Genomic DNA, 22,258 nt, shown 5'->3' with positions numbered 1-22,258 from the left:
TATGTAACATGAGGATTGCATGGTAGCCACAAGCCATTCCAATAATTGAAGGCAGAATTTAATTTTCTCAGATCAGAGCCTTAATCAAGCAGCATTTAATTGCAATGCTTTTTGTCATCTAAGAGATGCACGGGATCTTTGCAAGTGTCAAAGGCCTTTAAGTGACCAGGAGCTGGTTCCTTCTGATCAGGGGAAATCTTATAAAGGAGTCAGCACCACAGAGAACCACTTGACAACCTCCCAGATTCTCACAGTGTGGAATTAACTTCACCTTGCCAGAAGGTATGAAAGTGGAACATGCCAACCATCTTTATGTGATAAAATGTAATTTTTGCGGTTATATAATTGGAGAAATGTAGCAGTTTCTTGGCTATTAGCTGCAAGAGGGAGTTTCAGCATTTCAGTTTTCTCCATTTCTGGCTACATTTTCTCTTAAAAAATATATTTGTATGGAAAAGCTGAATTTCATACAAGAAGCAAAATGACCCTGAATTTAGTAGCATACATTATAAGACATTCAAAACTAACAGACTGGAATGAAAAATTGCAATGCATAATTCTGCCAAGATAATTAACCCATGACCTGATCATATATGATGCTGTTCTGACGAGCTTTCTGGTACGCTATAAATAATGCTGGCATATTTTATTTTCTTTGTAGGCATAAATATTGACAAATTCATACTCATTAAACTTCTGTGAACTGGGAATTATCCCTATTTCTCAAATGAGGAACAGACAGAGGAATTAAGGCTATTTTTTCAGTGTCATTCATCAGTTTGGGGAGCCCAGTTTGGGATACTGAATACAGTTTCAAGCCACCTTTATGCACAGAAGTGAAGCTATATTGATCAAATCCATCCTGGCAATGTTATTTCCTTTCTCCTTGCTCTCAGCTGAGACCTGTTTCTATGTGCAAGAAAAGTCCTTTTGCTGAGATGCACCAGTTTCCTGAGCAGAATTCCTTATGGCAGGGAGAGACTTTTTGCCATTGTAACTAGATCTACTGTAAAGTTTTGGCAGCAATTCATCGTTTTATACTCCTAACTGACAGAACTAGCCCAATAAAAGTTAACTGCAGACTAAGGATATATAAAAATTTTATTCTGAGACAAGCTGTGGTATGGATATACAGTGGTTTTGTCACTTCTCAGGACCTGCTTCCACTCACCCCTTCACCCACAGAAAGTCTGGGTAACTCATTTCACTTCAGGCTATGACGCATTAGCAGTTATTTGTCCAGGCTACCTTAGCTGCAAATGTTAGTCCTTATTCTAGTTCTGATACTTCCTGACAATTAGAAAGGAAATGGTATGCTGTGGTATGAAGAATTCCTGGTCATTATGGGGAATTCAAATAAAACCTTCTCAGCTGTAGGACTACCTATGGAGTGTCTGCGGCCCCATGCTCTACAAACTGAGCATCTTGTGGGACCATCCTCTTCACACAGGCTGTGAAGGGATGGAGGGCTCTGATCCTTGGTTTCTCCTAAGAAAAAGCTGGAGGCTGTGTAACTATGTGTCAAGGTTTTTGTGAGATGGATTAACTCCCTATCGGGAATAAGGTAAGATCATGAAATATATTTAATTTTATCATAAGTTGCACTCACATTTGTGTCCCAAAGGTGAAAAGGTTTTATCTCATCCCACCAACTGCTGTGTTTACCTTATGCTCAGTTAATGGGAGTAGTATAGATTTTTTATTTCTCTTTTCTCATAGCAAATGTCAGAACAGTCCAGGTTTAGAAACATTATTATCTGACAGCAGAAACAAAGCACTAACTCAAACCAGCTGTAACAGGTCCTTACTTTGAGTCCTTAGGGTCTCTAACTACACCATTAGCTCACGGAATCATTGATTTAGATGATAGACCTTGCCCCAAACAAAATCAGTCCTGGCACTGGAAAGGTAGATGTGGAGAAAACAACGCCCATCATACAGATGCTATTTTCACCACTTGATTCAAAACCCATCCTGGGCTCCACTGGTCTAAATGCTGAAGGCGTGCATCTGAGGGGGGCAGAATTATCCAGGAATTACCGTGTTGCCTGCAGAGGAGATGCGATGTGAGCTCAAGCTGAGGCCCTGGCATGCTGTCAGCAGGCTAGAGTGGGCATGAAAGGGATGAGAGGGGATGCAGGGGCATCTCCTCAGGTAATCTTCTCATTTGTTTTAGTGGGTACATAACACTGAGCCTGTGGTTCCCAGATGCTCTGGGGCCAGGTTGCTGCTCTCTGGGGCTGTGTATACAGCATGCAGCAGAATTGGGCCTCGATGTTTTTATAAAAGGAAAAGAAGCAAACAAACAAAACCAACAGATGGAAATCCTCAGATGGAAGGGGACATACTGGTTATTTATTTAAAGAGCTGCTGAGGTCTAATGGAAATTTTCAAGAAACATTCCATTTAGAACTAGCAGAGGTTTATTTAGCCCATATTTTCTGTTTGTTTTCAATCATTTTTCATAGCAAAGAACATTTGCTACCAATGCTCATTCCTAGCATCTTCAATTGTCTGTTCCCCAGCATTACCCTGGTTGCTACGGAGACAACTGAGATGTCACAGGCAACAGCAAGGCTCTTCAGGTGTGGAAGCAGCGCGCGAAGGAGAGAAACATCCTTCGGAAACAAGAGACCTCCCTGCCCTTGGGCACAGGCATGGGAGACGGGTGAGGGTTACAGGACACACGATGTGCTGGACCCTGTGTCTAAGCAGTGCTTCCCCAGTTGCCTTCCCAGTGCCAGCTGCTTTTCAGGCTGCACAAAAGCCATGAACCATGTCGTTCCAGCCTCAATGCCAAAGAACATTTTCTACCTGGATTTGAATAATGTGAATATATTAATTAAAGTTGATAATGGCTGGTAATGATTTCCATCAGCAGTAGAATGATGCTATATTTATCATTATCTATGAGATTCTCGTACCTAAATAATTTATACAGAGACTTGAAGTAACGTGACTTGCTGTCTTAACAACTTTTCTGACAACTCCTTTAAAGTAACAGAACATTGTTTTCTCAGACAACAGAGTCCATTTCTTGTTACGTGAAGGAAAGGAAATAGAGGAGATCAAAACCTCCAGGTTTTGCTATGAGCAGGTTACTCTTGAAAAAGAACTGATTTTGAGACTGGCCACAGCACTGGCCAGAATCTATTTCAGAGCAATTTAGCTTGTATTTATTACAGTGACATCATTTTCAGACCCAAATAAGGCTCAAAGTAAAAGGAGATGGAGAGAGGGAGAGCTGAAACTGCCTTTTGGTCTGGAAAATGTCTTCTGCAGCCCAGCTCTCAGGCTGGGATGGTCGGAGTGCCTGGACCTAGCCTCGAGGATGAAAAGTGGAGACAATCAGATTCCACTAGGGAAGCATCTGCATCCTCCAGTGGTGGATCACAAAGGACTACAACCCAGTGGGGTAAAACTCAAGGCTCAGCTCTGGTGCCATCTTGATCTGGAAGTGGGAAGCCTTTGTGCTGCTGCTGTTGTGCCAGAGCTCAGCAACTTCTGGTGGGAGAGCCCCTTTGAGAAGAGTCTGTACAGGACAGCCAGGCACTGTACATCAGCCACTAACTGTGCTCTCATGGCACTGCAACTTAAAACAGCTGAACCACCCCTGACTTTAGAATTGTTATTATTATTTTATACCAAGTCACTGGATATAGCCATGCAACTGAAAATTCTGGAAAAAAATGGAAATAAGCATTTGCTATAAAATACATCTCAGTGATATAATGCGCTTTCATGAAATATGCAAAACAGATTCACTTTTAGCTAGTAAGGACAAGATTCAGAAGCATCGGCAACTAACAGAGGTCAGAACAGCTTGCAAAATAAAATAGGAAAAAACCTTCCTGGAACCTCAAAATCCCTCAAAGTTGATGACATAACTGCTCTTGATTTCAGCAGTCTTAGACTCAAAGAGAGAACAACAGGAATCTTCTTAAATATTTGTTGTTAAGGTAAATCTAAAATGATTGTCTAGCACAATGTTAATTACATTGTACAGCAATCAAAACAGAGACGCTGAGTCTAATGAATCCCTACTCTCACCTTTGGAACAGAACTGGAGTGTCTTGTTCACCTCCTTATTAGCCCATAAATATTCTAATTAGGAAGCAACTCCAGATGAATAGGATTAGCAATAAGGACATTTTAGACTAGGTACACAAGAGATACTCAAAACTCTCATGTCTTATCTAAGGCTCTCCTGACATTTATAATCATGTAGAAACGCTAAATTTACATAGCTCTGCCTAATTAGACATGGTTGCAATTATGTTTGTGGGCTTTCTTTTTTTCCTGCCCAAGTATAACTTACCCTGTCAAAACAGGAAACAGGAACTGAATAGAATTCAGCAGGAAATAAAAATATATTCTGCTATTTATTTTTTGCCTTTTTTAAGTTTTTTATTTATTTTTTTAAATTCATGTTTCAAACCCAGTTTTTAGATCCCAGGTGAAAATTGGCTATTATGGATCTAAGTCCAGATCACTGCTGCTTTAAATGTGAAAAAGAGCTTTTTTTAGATCAGGAGCATTTCAAGAGCAGGCACTAAAACAGGCCAAATTCTGCAAAAGGTCATACATGCTCTACGTGTACTCAGTGGGTTGCTCCTGCTCCTGATGAGAGGAGGAAGCAAAGCTCCCTGAAATTTTCCCCCAGTCTATGAATTTTTTCTGACTGCCCTGTGGTTTTCAGATTCAGCCCCTCTTCTCCAGCCTGAAAGAGCCTGAGCCTGACATTTCTGAAAGAATTCTGTGTTTGCCTTTCTTGGCCTTCAGAAAGATGGTGAGAAGCAGATAATCCATCAAGATATATTTTCTGTGCAGCAATTGCTGGCATTATTAGGCAGGGACTTGATAAATGATGTGTACATTATAATAACTGAATTTCAATATATTGTCTTTGATGTCTATAATCACAGAGAGCGTTCTTTCACCTTAGCTCAAACATAATTCAAAATAAGAGTATGCACTCAATTCAACATCGAGCTGAACCATCGACATCAAAACTCATCTGTGTCAGCAGACTTCCCCTGCACAGAGCTCACACTGGCGTCAAGGTGGATGGAGATGGCCATGCACATGGACAGACACCCTGGATTAGGGCAAACAGCCACAAATTGTATTGACTGCTTAAGGTCTAATTCTCTCTACTCCTAAATACCTTGTTTATCAGAAAACCAGTATCCTATTTGATTCACATCATGTTTCAAGCTCCATGCAAATGATGCCAGTAGATTTACAGAGCCCCTGCAAGGCAGGCTTCCTGGTGGCAAAGGTCAGTGGCCTGAAGCACAGCAGCACTAACAAATGCTGTTTTTAATAAAGACTCACGAGGAATAGGAATATAACTGAGGAATGGTATTGAAAAATCTCCTGTTTACAGCTTAACTGCTTGGAGTGTAGGAGAGGTGGAGAAACAACAGTTCTGCTTGTGCAAATTTGCAAAAGCAAGAAGTAATCAATTAAGAAATCAAATGATCTCCTTTTACCGATCTGAGGAAAAGAGAATCATGCAGTGAACTGATTCATGTGAGCACTCAAACTGTTTAATGCACAACACAGGTCAGTAACACACACCAAGTCTAGGGTCAACCCAAAACTTGCTGAAGCCCAGCTGCAGTCTTCCGATGAATTTTACATTCATGCTCCACTGAAACAGAAAGATCCGTCATGCTTCTGAATATCTCCATGAAATAAGGACAACAGTCTGCTTCTAAAAGGATGTAACTGGTATATTCTCTTTGGGTAGGACATCAGCCTGATGTCTGCTTTCTTATCAAGCTTTTTAATCAAGAGTTGCATCAGTCAAGATAGTTGGATCTGAAAGCTTATGATGACAGCCCAAGGAGTTGAAACAAAATCAATAACCATACAAACACCACTCCCATCCTCTGCTCTGCTATATTTAAGATCAATCAATATGCATAAATGACTAGCGCCAGGCACATCTGCACTAGTCTAGCACATAATCAACTTTGTCTTGTCTCAACTTAATATAATTTTCCACCATATTAGCAGTCTTTATGATATCCTGTCTTTTCAAATAGACATAATTCAGAATCACTACATAGCTCAATTGGATTATTTTAGTTGCACACAGACCTGCACTTGCGCGCACACAAATCTGCCCTTCAGTCTCTGTTCACTCCACTGCAGTCGGGATTATAGCCACGTTTAAAGTGTTTGCAAGGAGGTGACATGTGAAGCTCCAACCAGCTTTTCCCGATACCTCTGGCAGAAAAATGTATGTGTGGGTGTATATATGTATACTTAACGGACTGGGAAAAGAAATGAACAAACTTATCAAATGCCATGCTGAAACATCCATTAAAAATTGCACACACTTTTAATGACTTGGGTGAGGGTTGCTGTTGCATAAATTTGTTTAACGTTAATGTCCCTTGTTTGCTGTAAATTTCACACTGTGAAATTACCAGGGCAATTCTAATGGTGCTGAAGCCTACAGCTGCTCTCTATGATAAAGGAGGAAATAATTATGAATTCCTCTGGGAAGCCAAAGAAAGTCAAAGATCTCCCTCAAAACTGCTCCCCGATGAGCTGCTCATCAGCCAGCTCATGAGGTGCAGAGCCGCTCTCCAGAGCCAGGGGAAGCAGGGAGCAAGCGGGACGCTCGTGCTGACAATGACTGCGCCATCAAGTGACATTTAATCTGAAAGGACTGAACGCTGGTGTCTGCAACAGCTTCTGCCAAGAAACATAGGAACAGTCAAGACAGAGCACGGAAGTGGTTTTACGTTCCAAGTTAGGATGATACCGTGTAATTTTACATCTAATCAGCTAGTGTGAGACATAACCACCAAGCACACAGCTCAAAGAGCTCATGCTTGAAGCACTGACAGATGCCTGTATCATAAGAGGATGCTGAGTTACATGGGCTGTCCCATCTAGAATGGCATCTTCTATATCCCTCTGAATCCAGAGCTCATAACTTTTGCCAGAGTTCACAGGAGGAGTGGAAAAAGGGCAAAAATAGTGACTGCAGAAACTCGTATCACTATGGACGGAAGACAGGGAGCTTCAGCTGAAGCATCCTAAATATGCTTCACCCTAATTTGATTTCTTTCCAAGCCTGAAGTTGTGAGCATTCACATCTTTCATGGGTTCTAAGCTTTCTTCCTTCAACATAAGACACCCTACGCTACCAGCACCATTTACATTTTAACCGGATTTGATTTTGATCAAGGCTGTTTATGTCCCATCATCACAGTCACTATGCACTGGGATAGTTTTGGTGAGATGATCCTAAACCTGATCAGGCTTTGCTAGTAAGCCCTTTGTGCCAAACTCCTTAATCCCTGCAAGTATCTCCTTCTCCTTCTCTTCCTCTTCCCTGTCGTTGTCCTCCCCTGTATCTCCTCACCTGTGGAGCAGCAGAAGGGTGCAGAAGGGATCTTTTCTCCAATCTCCCTTCCTTCACATCACTATGGGATCTCCTGGCTGCAGTGCTCTGCCTGCAGATGAGTGGGGAGCCCTGCACTGGGGGAACAAGTGGAGACCCCAGCCCCAGCACTACACCCTGTCTCCCTGCGCTGCAGTCAGGATCCTACCTTTGGCTGGCTTTGAATTCAGACCCTATAAAAACTGACTCAATAAATGGTCAGAGTGCACTTCTGAAATGATAAAGCAACTCATTCCTGGTAAGGAAAGAGGAGAAACATAAGAAACAAAATCACCTAATGGAACAGACAGGCAGAATTTATTCAGTTGCTCCCTGTGCGTCACTCACAATAACATGTTGCAGTGCACTTCAGGCTTGTTTCCCGAGAACAAATATAATTCTTATTTATAATGCAACAAAGGATAAAGCAGGTTGCAGGTTTCCTGATTCTGATAAGTGACTCTCTGATTATTTCTTCAATAAAAACCACCATGTCTTTCAGATTATTCTTTCATGTTTTATTCTTGTTTGGAACAGAGAAGTTGCAGACAAGCCTCTCTGCGCCTTCAGTCACTTCATTTATTTTCTCATTTATAAAACCCAGGGACCCGCTGGAGAACACTTCAGCGGTACTTAAGAACTTTTGAGCACTGGATTGAACTTCGTGGACTGGACTTGCAGTGGCGTGTAACCAATGCATGGCTATGGAAAGCGTTAGTGGTTATCAGGTAATTGCATCCTGTGAGATGATGATGCACCAGCAGTAGGCGGGTGGTATTATCACTGCGGATCATGACATAGCACTCTCCTTGAATAGCAATAATCTGGCTTGCTGAATACATGGTGAACCAATATGCTGCTGGGAAGCCTGTCAGCAAAACCCCCATACTGTAAATCAGCATGCTCCAGGCATCATCTTGCTGTGTTGAAAGGGGGTGAAAGATGTTAAATGAAATGTAATCACCTGTTTGGACTTTCTACTTACATTCAAATTTCTCTAGGAAAAATCTATCATGTTATTTACTGTGTCTTCTTCTAAGGTATCTGTTACCATACCATTTAGAAACACAAAACACACCAAAACTAGGATTTTCTGTGTCAAAGTGTCCCATTGAAATTCAGACACCTCCTTCTCACAGTCTGTGCAATGCTGCGAAGTAAACAGGGCCTGGACCTCATCAGAAAAAATCCCTCAACAAACTGCGTGTTTATGTAATGGTGCATGTATTTAGGGCCACTCCAGAGAGATACAGCTGGTTAGACTTGAAAATAACTGCCTGCGAAAACACAAACAATAATTTATGGAACTTCAAATGAGTTTTTGCAAGACGTTTTGATGCATTTTCTCTGAATGCTCCCTTGCACATCGAGTTATTAACTATGCCATTTAGCCACCTTATTTCCTATGGACATTGTACGAAAAGCACCGTGCCTGTGCTCCTCTCTAAACATGCTCTGGCATAGCATCTGGGGTCAGCACAATAATGCAAAATCCGTTTTTCAAATCTGTCAGCCTTTGAAGATGCTAATACTGCAGGCAATGGTCACTCCGAGTTACATTAATAGGTTCTTATTGTGAACAGTGGAATTAGCTCTCAGAAGAACATCCCTAAATACCTTTTTTGATATGGTGGGATGACAGTAGTGGCAGAGACCATATAGAGAGCTGAAGCGGCCTGAGGATGAAATCTGGTGGAGAATATTATGACAAAGTGTTTTTTTATCAAAGTCACTAATGGTGACTGCTTCCAAGGAAGGACGTTCAAAATCTCTCTCTTACTTGGAATTTATTTATATGTTGCAAAATAGTCTCTTTTTTAATGATTTGAGACATGTTTTTAAAGAATTGATCTTTTAAAATGTCAAACATCATTTCAGAAGACCAATATCAATGTGACATTTTTGCAGCTATTGAAATAATTTTTTTTCTTCCAGATTTTTTTCTGATTGGTAATTATGACTTTTAAGATTTATTATTTTGCTCTAGTCTGGGGACTGTGGAACTCTTACGGGGGCATTTCATGCCTAATCAGGACCATTTACATAAATGGCTACTGCTGCTTCAATTTGCAATCACATGGATATAGCTGAGATACTCTCCTGCTCTCCAGTCTGTGTGCTCACAGAAACTTTGCCATGACAAAAGCAGCTCCAGGTGGGCCATCTACCAAAGATCCATTCAATGTCCTGCAGATTTTCCTGAACTTCACGCTATTTTACTAGCACTCGTAAGACTAACTCATGGAATGGCAGTTTAGATAGGTCTATGTGAGCCACAGCCAGGGCAGTGATTGCTTTGTAAATAGCTGGTATGTTGGAGTCACACAGTCATTCAGTGCCTCTCCAGCACATGCTGAGGGAAGCTGTCTTCTCTTGTCATCTGTAGGGCAGATTTTGGGATAGTGAGGAGCCCTGGTAACCCTTTCAGATTTTCTCTTTATGCTTAAATATGTATTCATTCAAACCACATCTAGCTGCTGATTTACAAGCAAATACTGTTCATTACCTTTTCTGCCAAACATCATGTCTTCTGATATCAAACATCAAGGGGGGAAAAATGCACATAATTTACAAATCTAATAACGCATTTCCCATCACACTCCTCTGCATTGCCATGGCCACAAAAAGATGGAATCAGCCAAGATGAAAGCATTTTCAGGGCTGAAGTTTAATGGCTAAAATAATTGCAGAAACATACACATCTCCAAAACAAACCACTTCCAGAATGAATAATGTGTGGAGTAGCCTCTCATCTACTACTCCACTTCACCTCAGTACAAGCTCCCCTGTGAGCAAAACACATACAATATATTGTAGAATATTTCAGACCCTGCAGATCTCTACAGCTGGGACAGCTCTAAGCTGCTGCAAACACATTGCAGGGTTTGCAGGGAGTTAAACAAAAAAGGATGTATTGCTGCTCTTCTTATCTCTTCAAAATCCACTTTCAGAAGGTGAAGACAATTCTTTCTAAATAAGCATTTTATTTTTAATTTGACACATTTGCTTGGGTGGTACAAAATCCTACCTTTAGAAAAGCAAGTATCCACCAGAAAAGTTTTACTGATTCTGCAAGAGTCACTCACAGCTAAATCACAGACTCTGCTTCCCTTCCTCGGGCAACAGAAATCAGCCTGGCCAGTCTACCCATCTGAGCATCTGCCCAAACTTTGAAGCACTAAAATGAGATTCTTCCTTCTAAACTGATACAACTTCCATGTTGGTATGAATGTGAAACTGCAATCTATTTATTTTTCATAGACTTACATAATTAAGACTGTAAAGGCTGACTTATTGAATGCCTGGATAATATGAGTCACCACATTTTATCCAATTAGTTCCCCTTCTAAATTTTAGCCATCCGATTTAAGGTCTCTCAGTATGTGACCTGTTTATTTTAACTGAAAACTACATCTATTTTTCTAGAAAGTCATTCAAAAATAGAAAGCATTTTAAGTGCGAAAAATGAACGGCTTGAATAAAACATAATTGTACTGACATATACTTTACTTAATGAGGATTTCTCACATTAAATCCCCACTGCTTTGTAGAATCGGAATAAAAGAACAACAATGAAAAGGAAAATATTTACCCTAAAGTTTAGGGAAAATAAAGAGAGGTTATTATGACAAAAGAACAAAGCGCCTTACTACTCTGCTACTACGAGCTCCTAGATGCTTTAATGTGCAATTCTGGGAAAGATAACACACAGCTCCTTCCTGCCTGCACATGACACCTGGTTGGCCTTATCCAAGAGATCTTCTCTCAGTCTGTGGCCATGGAGAATATCCCAAATATGAAGTTGTGTGTGGTTATTTATAGCCACTCCAGCGATGCTTGGAAGTGTCTAACAAGAGAAATTGTTCTCTTCAAAGAGCTACCTTCTGCCACCTTTTTGGTACTAATTAGTACAGAACTCAAGGAATTAGACAGTATTCATGGTGCAGAATAACGAACTCCCACATTTTTGTCCTTGTTCACACATTTCTCTCTTTTTGGAAGTATTACCTCCCCAGCAACTACATGCTCTGTGATCCTGACACTATTCCAAAGCTCTGATGAGATGCTCTATAAAGACAGCAGATATACCATTTTAATTCCAGGTTACAGAGCACATAATAGTCTCTCCTTTGTTTACACTGATAACTTTCCATTCTAAGAATACTTTCAGAATACAAGACTCTTTATCTGTCTTCTGACAGTTACATACCTTTGCATTTACACTGCCTTTTTCATATGCTTTGTTAAGAAAAGTAGCTGCTGCAGACTGAAACATCCTGTAAACTCATTCACGCTCTAGGAAATGTGTCATTGCTAATATTTTAATAAGAAATGTAGAAAAAGATGCTCATAGGAATGGGTTGTATTATCAAAAAAATACTACTATGTCTACAAAGAAGAAGTTAACAAAGTCTCTCTTTAAAATGCTAATAACAGACAATGGTCTGTGGATAAGTTAATTAGCGGAGCCAGCTTGTGTTTAATTATTTCACTTGACCTGGTGCAGATTTAGACAATAATCCCTTTAGAGAGGGGAAGGGGCTGTTGGAAAGTATGTGATGTATCAGAGAAAAAACTTCAAATCTGCCTGAGCTGAGCGGGTAGTCTTCTATCTAAAATTGGAATGATACACTATTCTCTACTGTAAGACAAGCTCAAATGGAAAAAGAAATGCAGGTCTGAACTAGAGAGATTATGCTAAGGACCTGGTGAGCTTTCCACTCCGATACTTAAATTTTTTTTCTCTCCCCATTCAGCTGGGATTTTACTACTGAATAATGTATAAACCAACTCACTGTAGTCAGAGGTGGGATTTTACGAGCAACTTGAAACAAGTGCAACCAGACTGAACCAGAACTCTCTGAACATACTAAAATGTGTGTGAAGAAAGAAAAGGGTCTATAGACTATTAGTATATATGGAATTTTCTTACAGGAGAGGCTCTGAAGATTTCCACATTTTTTTTTAAAAAAAGAACTGATTAGGTTGGGTATCAGTCCTATTCTTGCTCAGACTCTATAATCGGATCCAATTAAACTCAAAGGTTTGTTTTATCTGAGTAGGTCAACCCCAAATCAAGTAGCTTTTCAATTTGGTAATAGCTCTTCAGTAGCTTGCCCAAATATGAATAAGAAGTCATTACAGTTTAAAATGTGAAACGGTTACAATCTCCTCCAGAAGCTATAGCATCTTAATGCCAGCAATACTTAAAGAAAGCCAAGTGTATAAAAGAAAGTACAAGCCAAATGAAAAAAAAAAAAAACAAAAAAAAAACAGAAAAAAATATCCACATATTGGGGAGATGCTCTGGCAGGCAGTAAATAGCTTCATACACAATGCGTGAGTGGAAAGAAACTCTTCATTTTAGCCAAAGGGTAGGACTCATTTGTGGTGGAATCAGCTCCACAGGAGATGAAACTGGTTGTATGTTTACTTTTATACTCTGGTTGTTTCTGTTTTCTGGCTAGAACATCCTCCTGCATGCATCGCTGGACAGGACACTCAGTGCACAGGGACTCGAGATGAAAAACTTCACAGAACAACTAGACTGATAAAAGCAACACCGTTGCTCTGTTTGATCCTCTTTATTAAAAATGTAACGTGATGGGGACGAAATACCCTAGGACAGGAGCAAGGCCAGACAAATGCAGGCCACGTGTGGCATATCACCTTGCTAGATACTAACTGTAGAAAAAAGAGCTATGGTGCTAAGGTGGGATCCCCGTCAGCTCTTCTGACAGCCACATTTCACTGGAGCATGGGGACTGTCAGCCTAAGGCATAAAACTCCTCATCATGAAAAATGAAGCCTCCTCAGCTACCAGTCTGCATACATGAAGCCAACCTCTGAAGCTGATCTGCATGGCAAAAAAATTACGGGTCCCTCCTCATCCCTCACAAACAACTCAGCCACAGGACACCCCAGTCATGAATTAGGTACCTAAGCAACGACAACAGCAAAACAAAGAATTGCTGAAGATGAGTTCAAAATCACTGTTAACAAAAACATTAGAGCAGAGAGAATTTGCAGGACTGCTGTCCTGGTGAAACGTTGACCATGATTTTCTGAATCCCAAAGACTTTGTGTTGCACAGATAAAATATCAGGAAGAGTGGGATAAGGTTTCATGAAAACTATCAGACCAAGCAGCTCTCTTAAACAAACAGGCATTGTTCAGCCATCTTTTTGCAGGGTACACAAAGTGCCCCTTCCCCAAAAGCAGAGACATCAAGGATTAAAAGACACGCATCTATCAGAGGCTAGCAATACAGGCTGCCATAAAGCATGCTCTGCCTGTCCAGGCAATATGATTAAATATGTGTTCTCTGTCTTAATTCATTAGTGTTTATCTTTGTCAGTGTTATTAACTTCCTAAAGCCCCCAACGACAACAGGGCCATTAGTGTTTAGGCACAGAGAGGATAATGAGTGCATGTGTGCAGATGAAACAAGAGTTAGGCTAAGCTGCACATTTGCTTACACAAACCCCCTCTTGAACTCTGACAACAGATCATCACCATTTGTACAACCAGATAGTCTCCAGACAATTACATGTGTCCTGATCATCTTGAATTCCTTCCTTTTTTTTTTTTTTTTTTTTTTTTAAGATAAATTCTGTGAAAAGTTTCTCCTACCATCTCCAAAAACTACTTTCTTTTTTGTATGTGTGAGAAACACATACGCTATTGTCTTCCAGGCCCACAGCTCAGAGCCCCATCTCTATCAGCCTTACCAATCTACCTATCATTTTTTTATCAAGGAAAACCAATCAAACATAACTTTCCATACATACGAGCTCTGAAAACTGATTGACAGTGTTGTATTCAGAGAGCTGCAGCATAAGACAGAAAGGTACAGGTGACTCTGGAAACAACTACCAGAGAGACAAACCACCACTGCTCTTTGGGAAATGCAAATGGGGAGAAATATTCTTTCCAGGTACAGTACCAAGGTTTCAGAACCACTGACATAATTCCATTCTAATTTAAAACAAAAGGCATTGTTCCTTTGATGAGGCTTTGCTCACATCTCTCCCATACTGCAATGACAGCTACCGAGGAATCCACTAAGTGATGCTGGGCCAACTGCGCGCGGAGCAGACCTGAGCCCTCCCCATCTGCTAACTTCTGGTAGCTCAAATTACTACAAGTGGCCCTCCACTGGGTGCATGATGCATTTCCAAAGGCACTAAATGGGGTTAATAAAATGAACCTTCTTCACTGATGAGTGGGAGTGCTCCTCACCATAATTTGCTGAAAAAGGTCATTCTTGCCTGTAATGAGAAAATGAAATGCATGCTGGAATGATGGAGCAAGCTCAAATCAGTCCTACATACGATGTAGAAACATAAACCAGAATCAAGCATAAATCTACTGGCTAAATTCAGCTTATGGCTAATCAGCTCTTCCTTTGACAGGATATGCTGCTGTGGAAATGGGATAATTTTATAACTGAATAATTTAACCAGTTTTATCTTTAAGTAACGATTTCAGACATATTAATATATAAAGCCTTAGTATTTACATTTTTGTTACACGGACCTGAGAAATTACAACGTATCAGGAATAACAGCATTTGGTGATAAGTGACATCTATTGAGTGGCTTTCATTACCCAGAAAGACTTTGTGTTTCACAAATCCCCAGGACGGCGTGTGCCAGGGAGGGCAGAGCCTGCTGTGTGGCAGGTGGGGAAGAAATGTCTCTCAGTAGCAAAGCAGGCAAAAAGGGACAAGAAGGGCCACGTAAAGGTCTCTGACCAGCTGTACTGAATATTATATTTTACCTGCTTACCCCTGTTAAGACTCTGGTAATATATGTCAGTCTGCAAGACATATTCAAGAAAGACTTCCTACCATTATTTGAATACTGCAAGAAGTGGAGAAGCCACCTACTCTTGGAAGTAACAGTCCTTCATCATCTCAGTCACAGGAAAATACTTTGGGAGCCCTCAAGTCTAGAAGCTAAATATGGAGATTTGTGGTCCAAATTCACAGAAATGGATACGCCTTACAGGTAAAATAATTGCTAGTCTCTCACTCTCATTCTCCTCCTGTGAATTCAGCTGCAGATGCATTTTTCTGCATATGTTTTAATGCAGTGATAGAGGAAATTCATCTTTAAAAGCATGATACTTGTCTTCAGCAAAATCAAACAACCTCGTTTTAGTTCTTCTCTGGGAAAAATAATAGAGAGAACATGAAAACCAGAATCCTACTAAATTTACAGAACTCCTGCAATAGATACAAATAGCAAATGCTGTGCACACTAGATTGTGCCTGTCAGAAGGTGATATCCTCTTACCAGCTCTGCATTAGTCCTCACTGCTCCTTGGAGATGGCTAATTTGAGCACGGAAAATGAGAAACAGAAATTCATCTAGATGTCACTTTCCCTCACTTTTTGTATTTTGTCAGTACACATATACGACTGATAATCTGCTTGGATTCACCATGTCTCACCTGCATGATGCAGAGAGCCTTCAGGCTTGTGCTGCAGCAGATGTTCCTCCAGCCCCACTCTGGGGAGGAGGTGCAGCTTTGCAGAACATCGCATGGACATGCAGTGAGGTGGAATAATTAACACAGGTGACCATGATTTAGAACAGAATAAATTCCTTTTGTTGTATTCCAGGGGCGGAAAAGGGATTGAAAGATGCAGCACTGTCCTGTGACAGGAAAATTTCCTGGTGTTGCAAGCAAGGCTTGGTCTGTGTTCTCCATCTGCTACAGTTAGGGTATCAGCTGGATGGCAAAATCCAGATCAAACCCAGATTGGCTGGCAAAAAACAAACCTAGATTGGCTGGCAAACCCAAATAAAAAACACCATATGGGATATTCCACAAAGGACAAATTGTAGCAGTTGCAGTGGCTAAACTGATTCCTATCACCAGCATTGTACCTTATTTAATCCTAGTCAACATCTGAAATCAAGTTAACGAGGAGATTTTGAAAAGATCTTGCAATGGCCTGGAGATACAGGTACCCCAAATGGTTACTGCAGGTGGTAAACACCAATCACAGCTTAGTTTTGGAGGAGCAGAGCACCACTTTTTTGTTGTCTTTAACCTAACACTTAAAAATTCTGCTCTACAAGAAATGTCTAGTTGCACCAAAACCATAGCACTGGAAAAGAAATCAACTGTCTCTACCAGTAAGAACTTCTCCTCTTCCCTGCAAAAATCCTGCCACTTCGTTCAGAAATCGAATAAGGCACTAACTCAGTTGCTGGCAAACTCTCCCTTTTATCTTTCACTTGCTTCGGGAAGGCTAGCAACATCACATTTTTGGAAAGCCAAGTGTAGTAATCATAGAATCAGATTGCATGTATTTTTAAAAACATTTGCAGCAGCAGAGCGCCAATCACCTTTAAAAGAAATACAAACATTCAGAAATTCTGAGGAAGCAACTTAGAGCTCCCGACTGTCTTCATTCATTTAACACCAGATGAATGTGCTGGGAAGGGTCCCCGTTAAAAGAAGACCTCAGAAAGTTAGCAACATTACACTACAAGCACCATGGAGCCAAAATACTTATTATCTCATATAAGGCTGGATGACATTTGAGATATCTCAACGTTTATTGGCCTGCCAGCAGAATGTGGAATCAACCAGCTCCTTTTCTCTCCGATCTTTTTTTCCCTTTTCCCCTGCTTGCTCAAAGTCTGTGTTCATCAAATATTTAGTGGAAGCTCTTCAGAGGATGATATTGCCTATACTATAGCCCCAGTGTGGGTTTACTGTGAGACAGATATTCTGCCACCAGAGAAATCAGAAGAGCTGATCTAGTTGAGTGACTGCACTGGGAGCTCACTGGTGGCTGTCAGACCCAGCTTCTGGGCTCCATCCCTGCCCACGACCCCAGCAGAGCAGCGGTGGACAAAATAAGTGAATGTGCATAGCAGATCTGGTCCCTTTGCAATGCTTATAAGGAGAAATGTTCCTTTTCAGAATGGAAAACAGAAATATCAGTGTTCTGCTTGTTTCCAAGCCTCAGCTGGGGACAGCTGACCCTTTTTTACCCCTTGTTATTTTCTTCTCAGTAGAAAAGAGCAAGGACATCTTGAATTCAGATAAACTGCTAAATTAAGCTATCACTTGGTTAGCAATTCCAGGTAACCCATTTCTGCAGCAGCCTGCCATAAACTGAATTAAATAGCATGGTTCCCCCCGCCCTGCCCTGAACTTTGTTACAACCTGCCCATTTTCCATGTTCGTGTCCTTCCCTATTAATCCATAAATTTGTGTTCCAACCACTATTTGATCTTTCCCTCCTAGCTTTACTAAACCTGCTACATTTTCTTGACATTTTCCTGTATTAGAGCAAGTATCTACTTTTAACCTTCTCATCTCAGCCTGGCTGTTTGAATGTACCTTTGAACCTCTGTCACATTCTAAATCCCTATGATTTTCCCTATTAGTTCAAGGGGTAGACATTTCTTTGTTCCACCTTTGGCATTTTTCACCCTTAGGCATCCAGGAGCTTAAATCAGACTGTTGCCAAACTATCCTCCTTTAATAATTTTTATGAAGTGCAGTCCAATTATCTTTATCTTCCTTGGGGATCCATTCAATTAAGCACAGTCGTAATGAGTGAATGGACACAGAGCATTGTAACCATATTTACATCCAGATTAATGGGAACCAGGTAAGATAACTTTAAAGCCATCAATATTTTAATACCTTGGCTTTTCATTTTGCTATCTTCTATGTCAGACACATTTAGAGAGACCAGCACAATTTTAGAGGCTGAGTTTTTAATTTCCTCCTTGGTTTGTGGAAATGAGGGTTTAGAAACAGCAGTAAACTACATGAATTTGTCTTTAAATAGGTTTCTTGCAGGTTAACTGAAACACTTCTTGTGATAAAAAGCAACCTGGAAAGCTTAGTCCAACTTCTCGGACATTTCTTGAATTGAACATAATGGAAGAAAACAGTAAATAACCAATCCTTAAGTGGAGATGCTGAGATGACTGCTAAGCGTTGCTTAGAGAGCACACAAGAGATGCTGAGCTTGAAATACCAGTTTTGAAGTGACTTTTCTCCCTGCTAAAAGACAAATGTTGGATCTGCACGATGGACCTATCCCTCAGATACAGAATAGCTTTGACAGTTACTTTCACACCTTCTTTAAGGCACCTTTGCATCACAGGAGCAAGGTAGAAGGATCAAACTGAGACTGCCAACCTGGTTCTGTTTCAACACAGCTTAACATAACAGTGTCATAGGCACTGATAAATGTGTCAATAAGCATTTGGAGATATATCTGGTATCCAGGGAATTTATATTGGTTGTAGTAGCTTCAGCTGAATAGGTCAGATTTGTTAACATTTTAATTTACACAAATCTGCATTCCAAATACTGCTCTTAGGCTCCTTTTCCTAACAACGAGAAAATGTCAGCAGCAAAACCAAATTTACTCCTCTAATAGCTTTCTCAAGATTTGAGGAAAAACAAACAAAAACAAAAAAACAATCTGTGATAAAGCCATGGTAGTGCTTAAACACATTTTTCAATTTAGCCCTAATATAATTTTATGTTAATAAAACAGAAACTTTTTGCCAATTCCAGATGTAATCCTGAAAGGCAGCAGAGAGCACTGGGAACGAGCATGTCCCATAGCTGCAGGGCAGCCCCAGGTCTGTGCCCAGGGCTGCTTGTTCTGCCTTGTTCTGAGTGTCCCTCGCCCATCCTGTGGGATGCTCAGTGCTGCATTTCACACACACAGAGTGCCAACTTACCGTCACTTCCCAGACCCGGTGCAACAGCGGGCCTAACACGAAGCATATGGTTCCCCTGAAGTTTTTAATATACTTCAAGCGCAATGAGATAAATCTGAAAAAATATCACCATTCTGCTTTACCCTTTTCCCCTATTTATCGCCTGCCTCTTTTTTTTCAGCTGATTTGCTGAGATTAAAACCTCTCGCCCAACTCGCTATAGCAATCCATGTCTCTGAAATTAATATAAACCTATGACCTTTCTCTATCTGTAAGGCCCTACATTGCACTGCTGGCCCCCACTGATGTCAGGGGGGCAATAAAAGTTCTGTCATTTCCTTAAAGCCAGCATTTTCCTGCCAGAATTCAGATCCCTCATCCAAGTCCTCTGCTGCCGTCCCCTGAGGGCAGCCAGAAATCTCTCCCGCAGCCTCCATGCAGCACGGGAGCAGAAAAACAGCCCCACGTATGCGAAGAAATGGGCACAAGCCATTGAATTTTTTATGTTGATGTAAGTGAAGTTTGTGAAGATTGTGTGATGAATGTTGATGAACGCGTATTTTCATGATATTAATGATGTGCACAGCAACGCACATTGGCTATTGCTTGTCAGAGCGTTGCAGCAGTGCTGACGGTGCCACTGGGGCTGAACTGTAAGGGAAAAATTTCTTATGTGCTGGGGGACACAGATTTCATTCCTTCAAGGCTGGTGTCCCCATTGGTCACAGGGGAGGAAAGAAGAGAACAGAAGAACAAAACCAATTTCTGGTGCTTTCTCTTAGAAATGCACACTTGATGCTCTCAGAAATGGATTTTGCAAGACTTCTTGTCTCTGTGGACTGCCTCAACTCAAATATCTTGGCTTATGGCTAAAAGTAAGTCCTTACTTTTGTATATGTTGCATAGCCATACTATTGGTGGCTATCCATTCAGTGAACAAATGACCTTTCCTATTGCTTACAATCTGATCAAAGATCTCCCAATGGCAGTGGACAGGTGACATTCCATGAATGACACAGTCCAATGGGAAAAAAAAAACAACAAAGTAGAATTTAAGTTTCCCCTCTCACTTCACAACCACAGACTGCTGTCCCCTCCTTCTACTCCAACCCACCCTCGAGTTTTTTTAATGTGTGAGGTATAAATGCTTTCTCCTTGAGTTATACTCACAACCAGAGAAGGCGGAGCTCTAAGAATCATACTATGTAGCTTACACCACCAGACCACATTTTGGTCCTTTGTAATGGTATTTTTTCTGTATTTAGAAGAGCTGTAACTTGTAAAATGCCAGGAAGAAAGGCTATTAGAAACAGGACTGCAGACAAAACCAAAATCACATGGTTGATAACATACACCAGAAGAAATTTATCTAGTTTGGAAACAATACAAGGATGCCGTCATGAAACACACTACATGTGTGGAATATAGGCTGTGTAACTGCTTCCAAATAACATACAGAGAGGTCTAAAAAGGCCTATAGTCATAAACCTCTTTATCTGTCCCATGACAGAAGGGGGAGAAATGCCAACTTATTCATCCCCTTTTCCTTCTGGAGTATTTTCTGTCTTTGAGTTGTGCACATTTACACAAGGCATATACAAGCATCTCGAGTCTGAAGACTCTCCCAGGGTTTCATTGACCACTGTGAATTAAGACAACAGTATCACACCGAAGCCACAATGCCCCACAGTCACTGCAGGAGCAAAGACCATGATCTCCACACTGCAACGCAAACTTTTGGAAGGTTTGGATTAGAGAGAGGATTTGGGCTTTGCAGGTCAGTAACCCTCAACAACTGGAAACGTGGTGTGATGGTTTTCAAACTCACCTCTCTGTCAAGGCCAGCAGCCACGGTGACGATGTCTCCCGTCTCGCTGTTAATGGTAAACATGTTTTGTGATGGGCTCTGTGGGGTCTGAGTCACAATTCGGTATCTCACCATCCCGTTCGCTGTAGTACTGTCATCAGCATCATTCGCAGTCACTGTCATCACATAGGTACCTTGGAACAAGAGAAGACAAAATATCAGGACTATCACATGGCACAGCAGATTTCAGTCTTGTTGACTCAGGGTTGTGCATTTTACTCAGAAATGCACACAGTAGATACCTCATTTCAATCTAGACATTGAGAGGATTATGAAAATAGCAACACTGCCGAGACTAGATGATCAGTAAGGATACTGATTACATGTCACCGATATATGGAGAGAAGTTATATGAGGATATCTATGATTAACTACTAATTCTTTCAGTGATTGTAAGTCTAAGGGCAGCATTTTTTTGTCCTGCAATTTCATATAAATTCTCCCAGGACATTTTTTTTCCCATTTGCCAATCACTTCATTCACATATATTCAAAAGTATTTCCATAGTTTAATGGAAGAAAGCCTGTCAGAGTTCTCAACAGCTTCAGAAGGATGCCACCAACATGCCCAGGACCCCATCAAGATGCCCAGTGTAGCAACCTTCTGCTTCTTCCTGTCTTTGGAGAAACGTCCACCTTTCCAGCTCCTTCCAGAGAAAAAACAACATTTCTGCAGAGCAAATGGAACAGCTGCTGCCCAGCAGGACAGAAAATCAATGATTTGGTATGTGTGGCCAGTGATGTATTGAATCATTGGTTTGTTTCTTGCTAATCATCAGTGTCTTCATTTGCCTTGCAAAAAAAAAAGAAATCCCTACTTTCTAGATACTGTTGGGAGCGCACTGATGCACTGACAGGCTCATTATCACTGGAGTTTGGCAGCAGGGTGTTCTGCTAAAGTGGGAAATTATCATTATGAGGGTAAAAGATGTTACTTGATTGGATGGACTCCTGCAGATGCATGGTCCTGTGACCCCCCTGAGCTCATAGGGCCCAGCTTTACGCTCGTTATACTGGTAGGAGAGAAAGACTGAAAGGGCAGACACATATTGCTTGCAAAAAGCAATCTGCAACAGTGTATGAATCTAATGATATGAGACCTGAAAAGGAGGAGTGGGAGGCAAAGAGACAGTGAAACCAGACATAACCTTGCTTAACAACCATCAGAACCCAACAGCATCAATGGAAAGTACCGCTTGTACACTGCTCATTTGGGAACTCTGAACACAATGAACCAACTTATGAGCGTGCCAAGCTGGAGGAGATGCAAAGC

General features: G+C 41.0%; 1 protein-coding gene across 1 annotated transcript in view; it reads right to left on the bottom strand.

Moving 5' to 3' along the window:
* The window catches only part of CDH4 (cadherin 4), a 453,649-nt gene that overhangs the window by 54,959 nt on the left and 376,432 nt on the right, over nucleotides 1-22,258 (bottom strand). The window contains exon 7 of the mRNA XM_084296942.1: nucleotides 20,948-21,120. Coding sequence (XP_084153068.1) covers nucleotides 20,948-21,120 — 173 coding nt within the window. The remainder of the gene's footprint in view (nucleotides 1-20,947; nucleotides 21,121-22,258) is intronic.

This window comes from Netta rufina (assembly GCF_964035555.1).
Source record: "Netta rufina genome assembly, chromosome: 16".
NCBI classification, from domain to species: domain Eukaryota; kingdom Metazoa; phylum Chordata; class Aves; order Anseriformes; family Anatidae; genus Netta; species Netta rufina.
The sequence above is the reverse complement of the archived record's forward strand: the minus strand, read 5'-3'. Positions and strand labels throughout refer to the sequence as shown.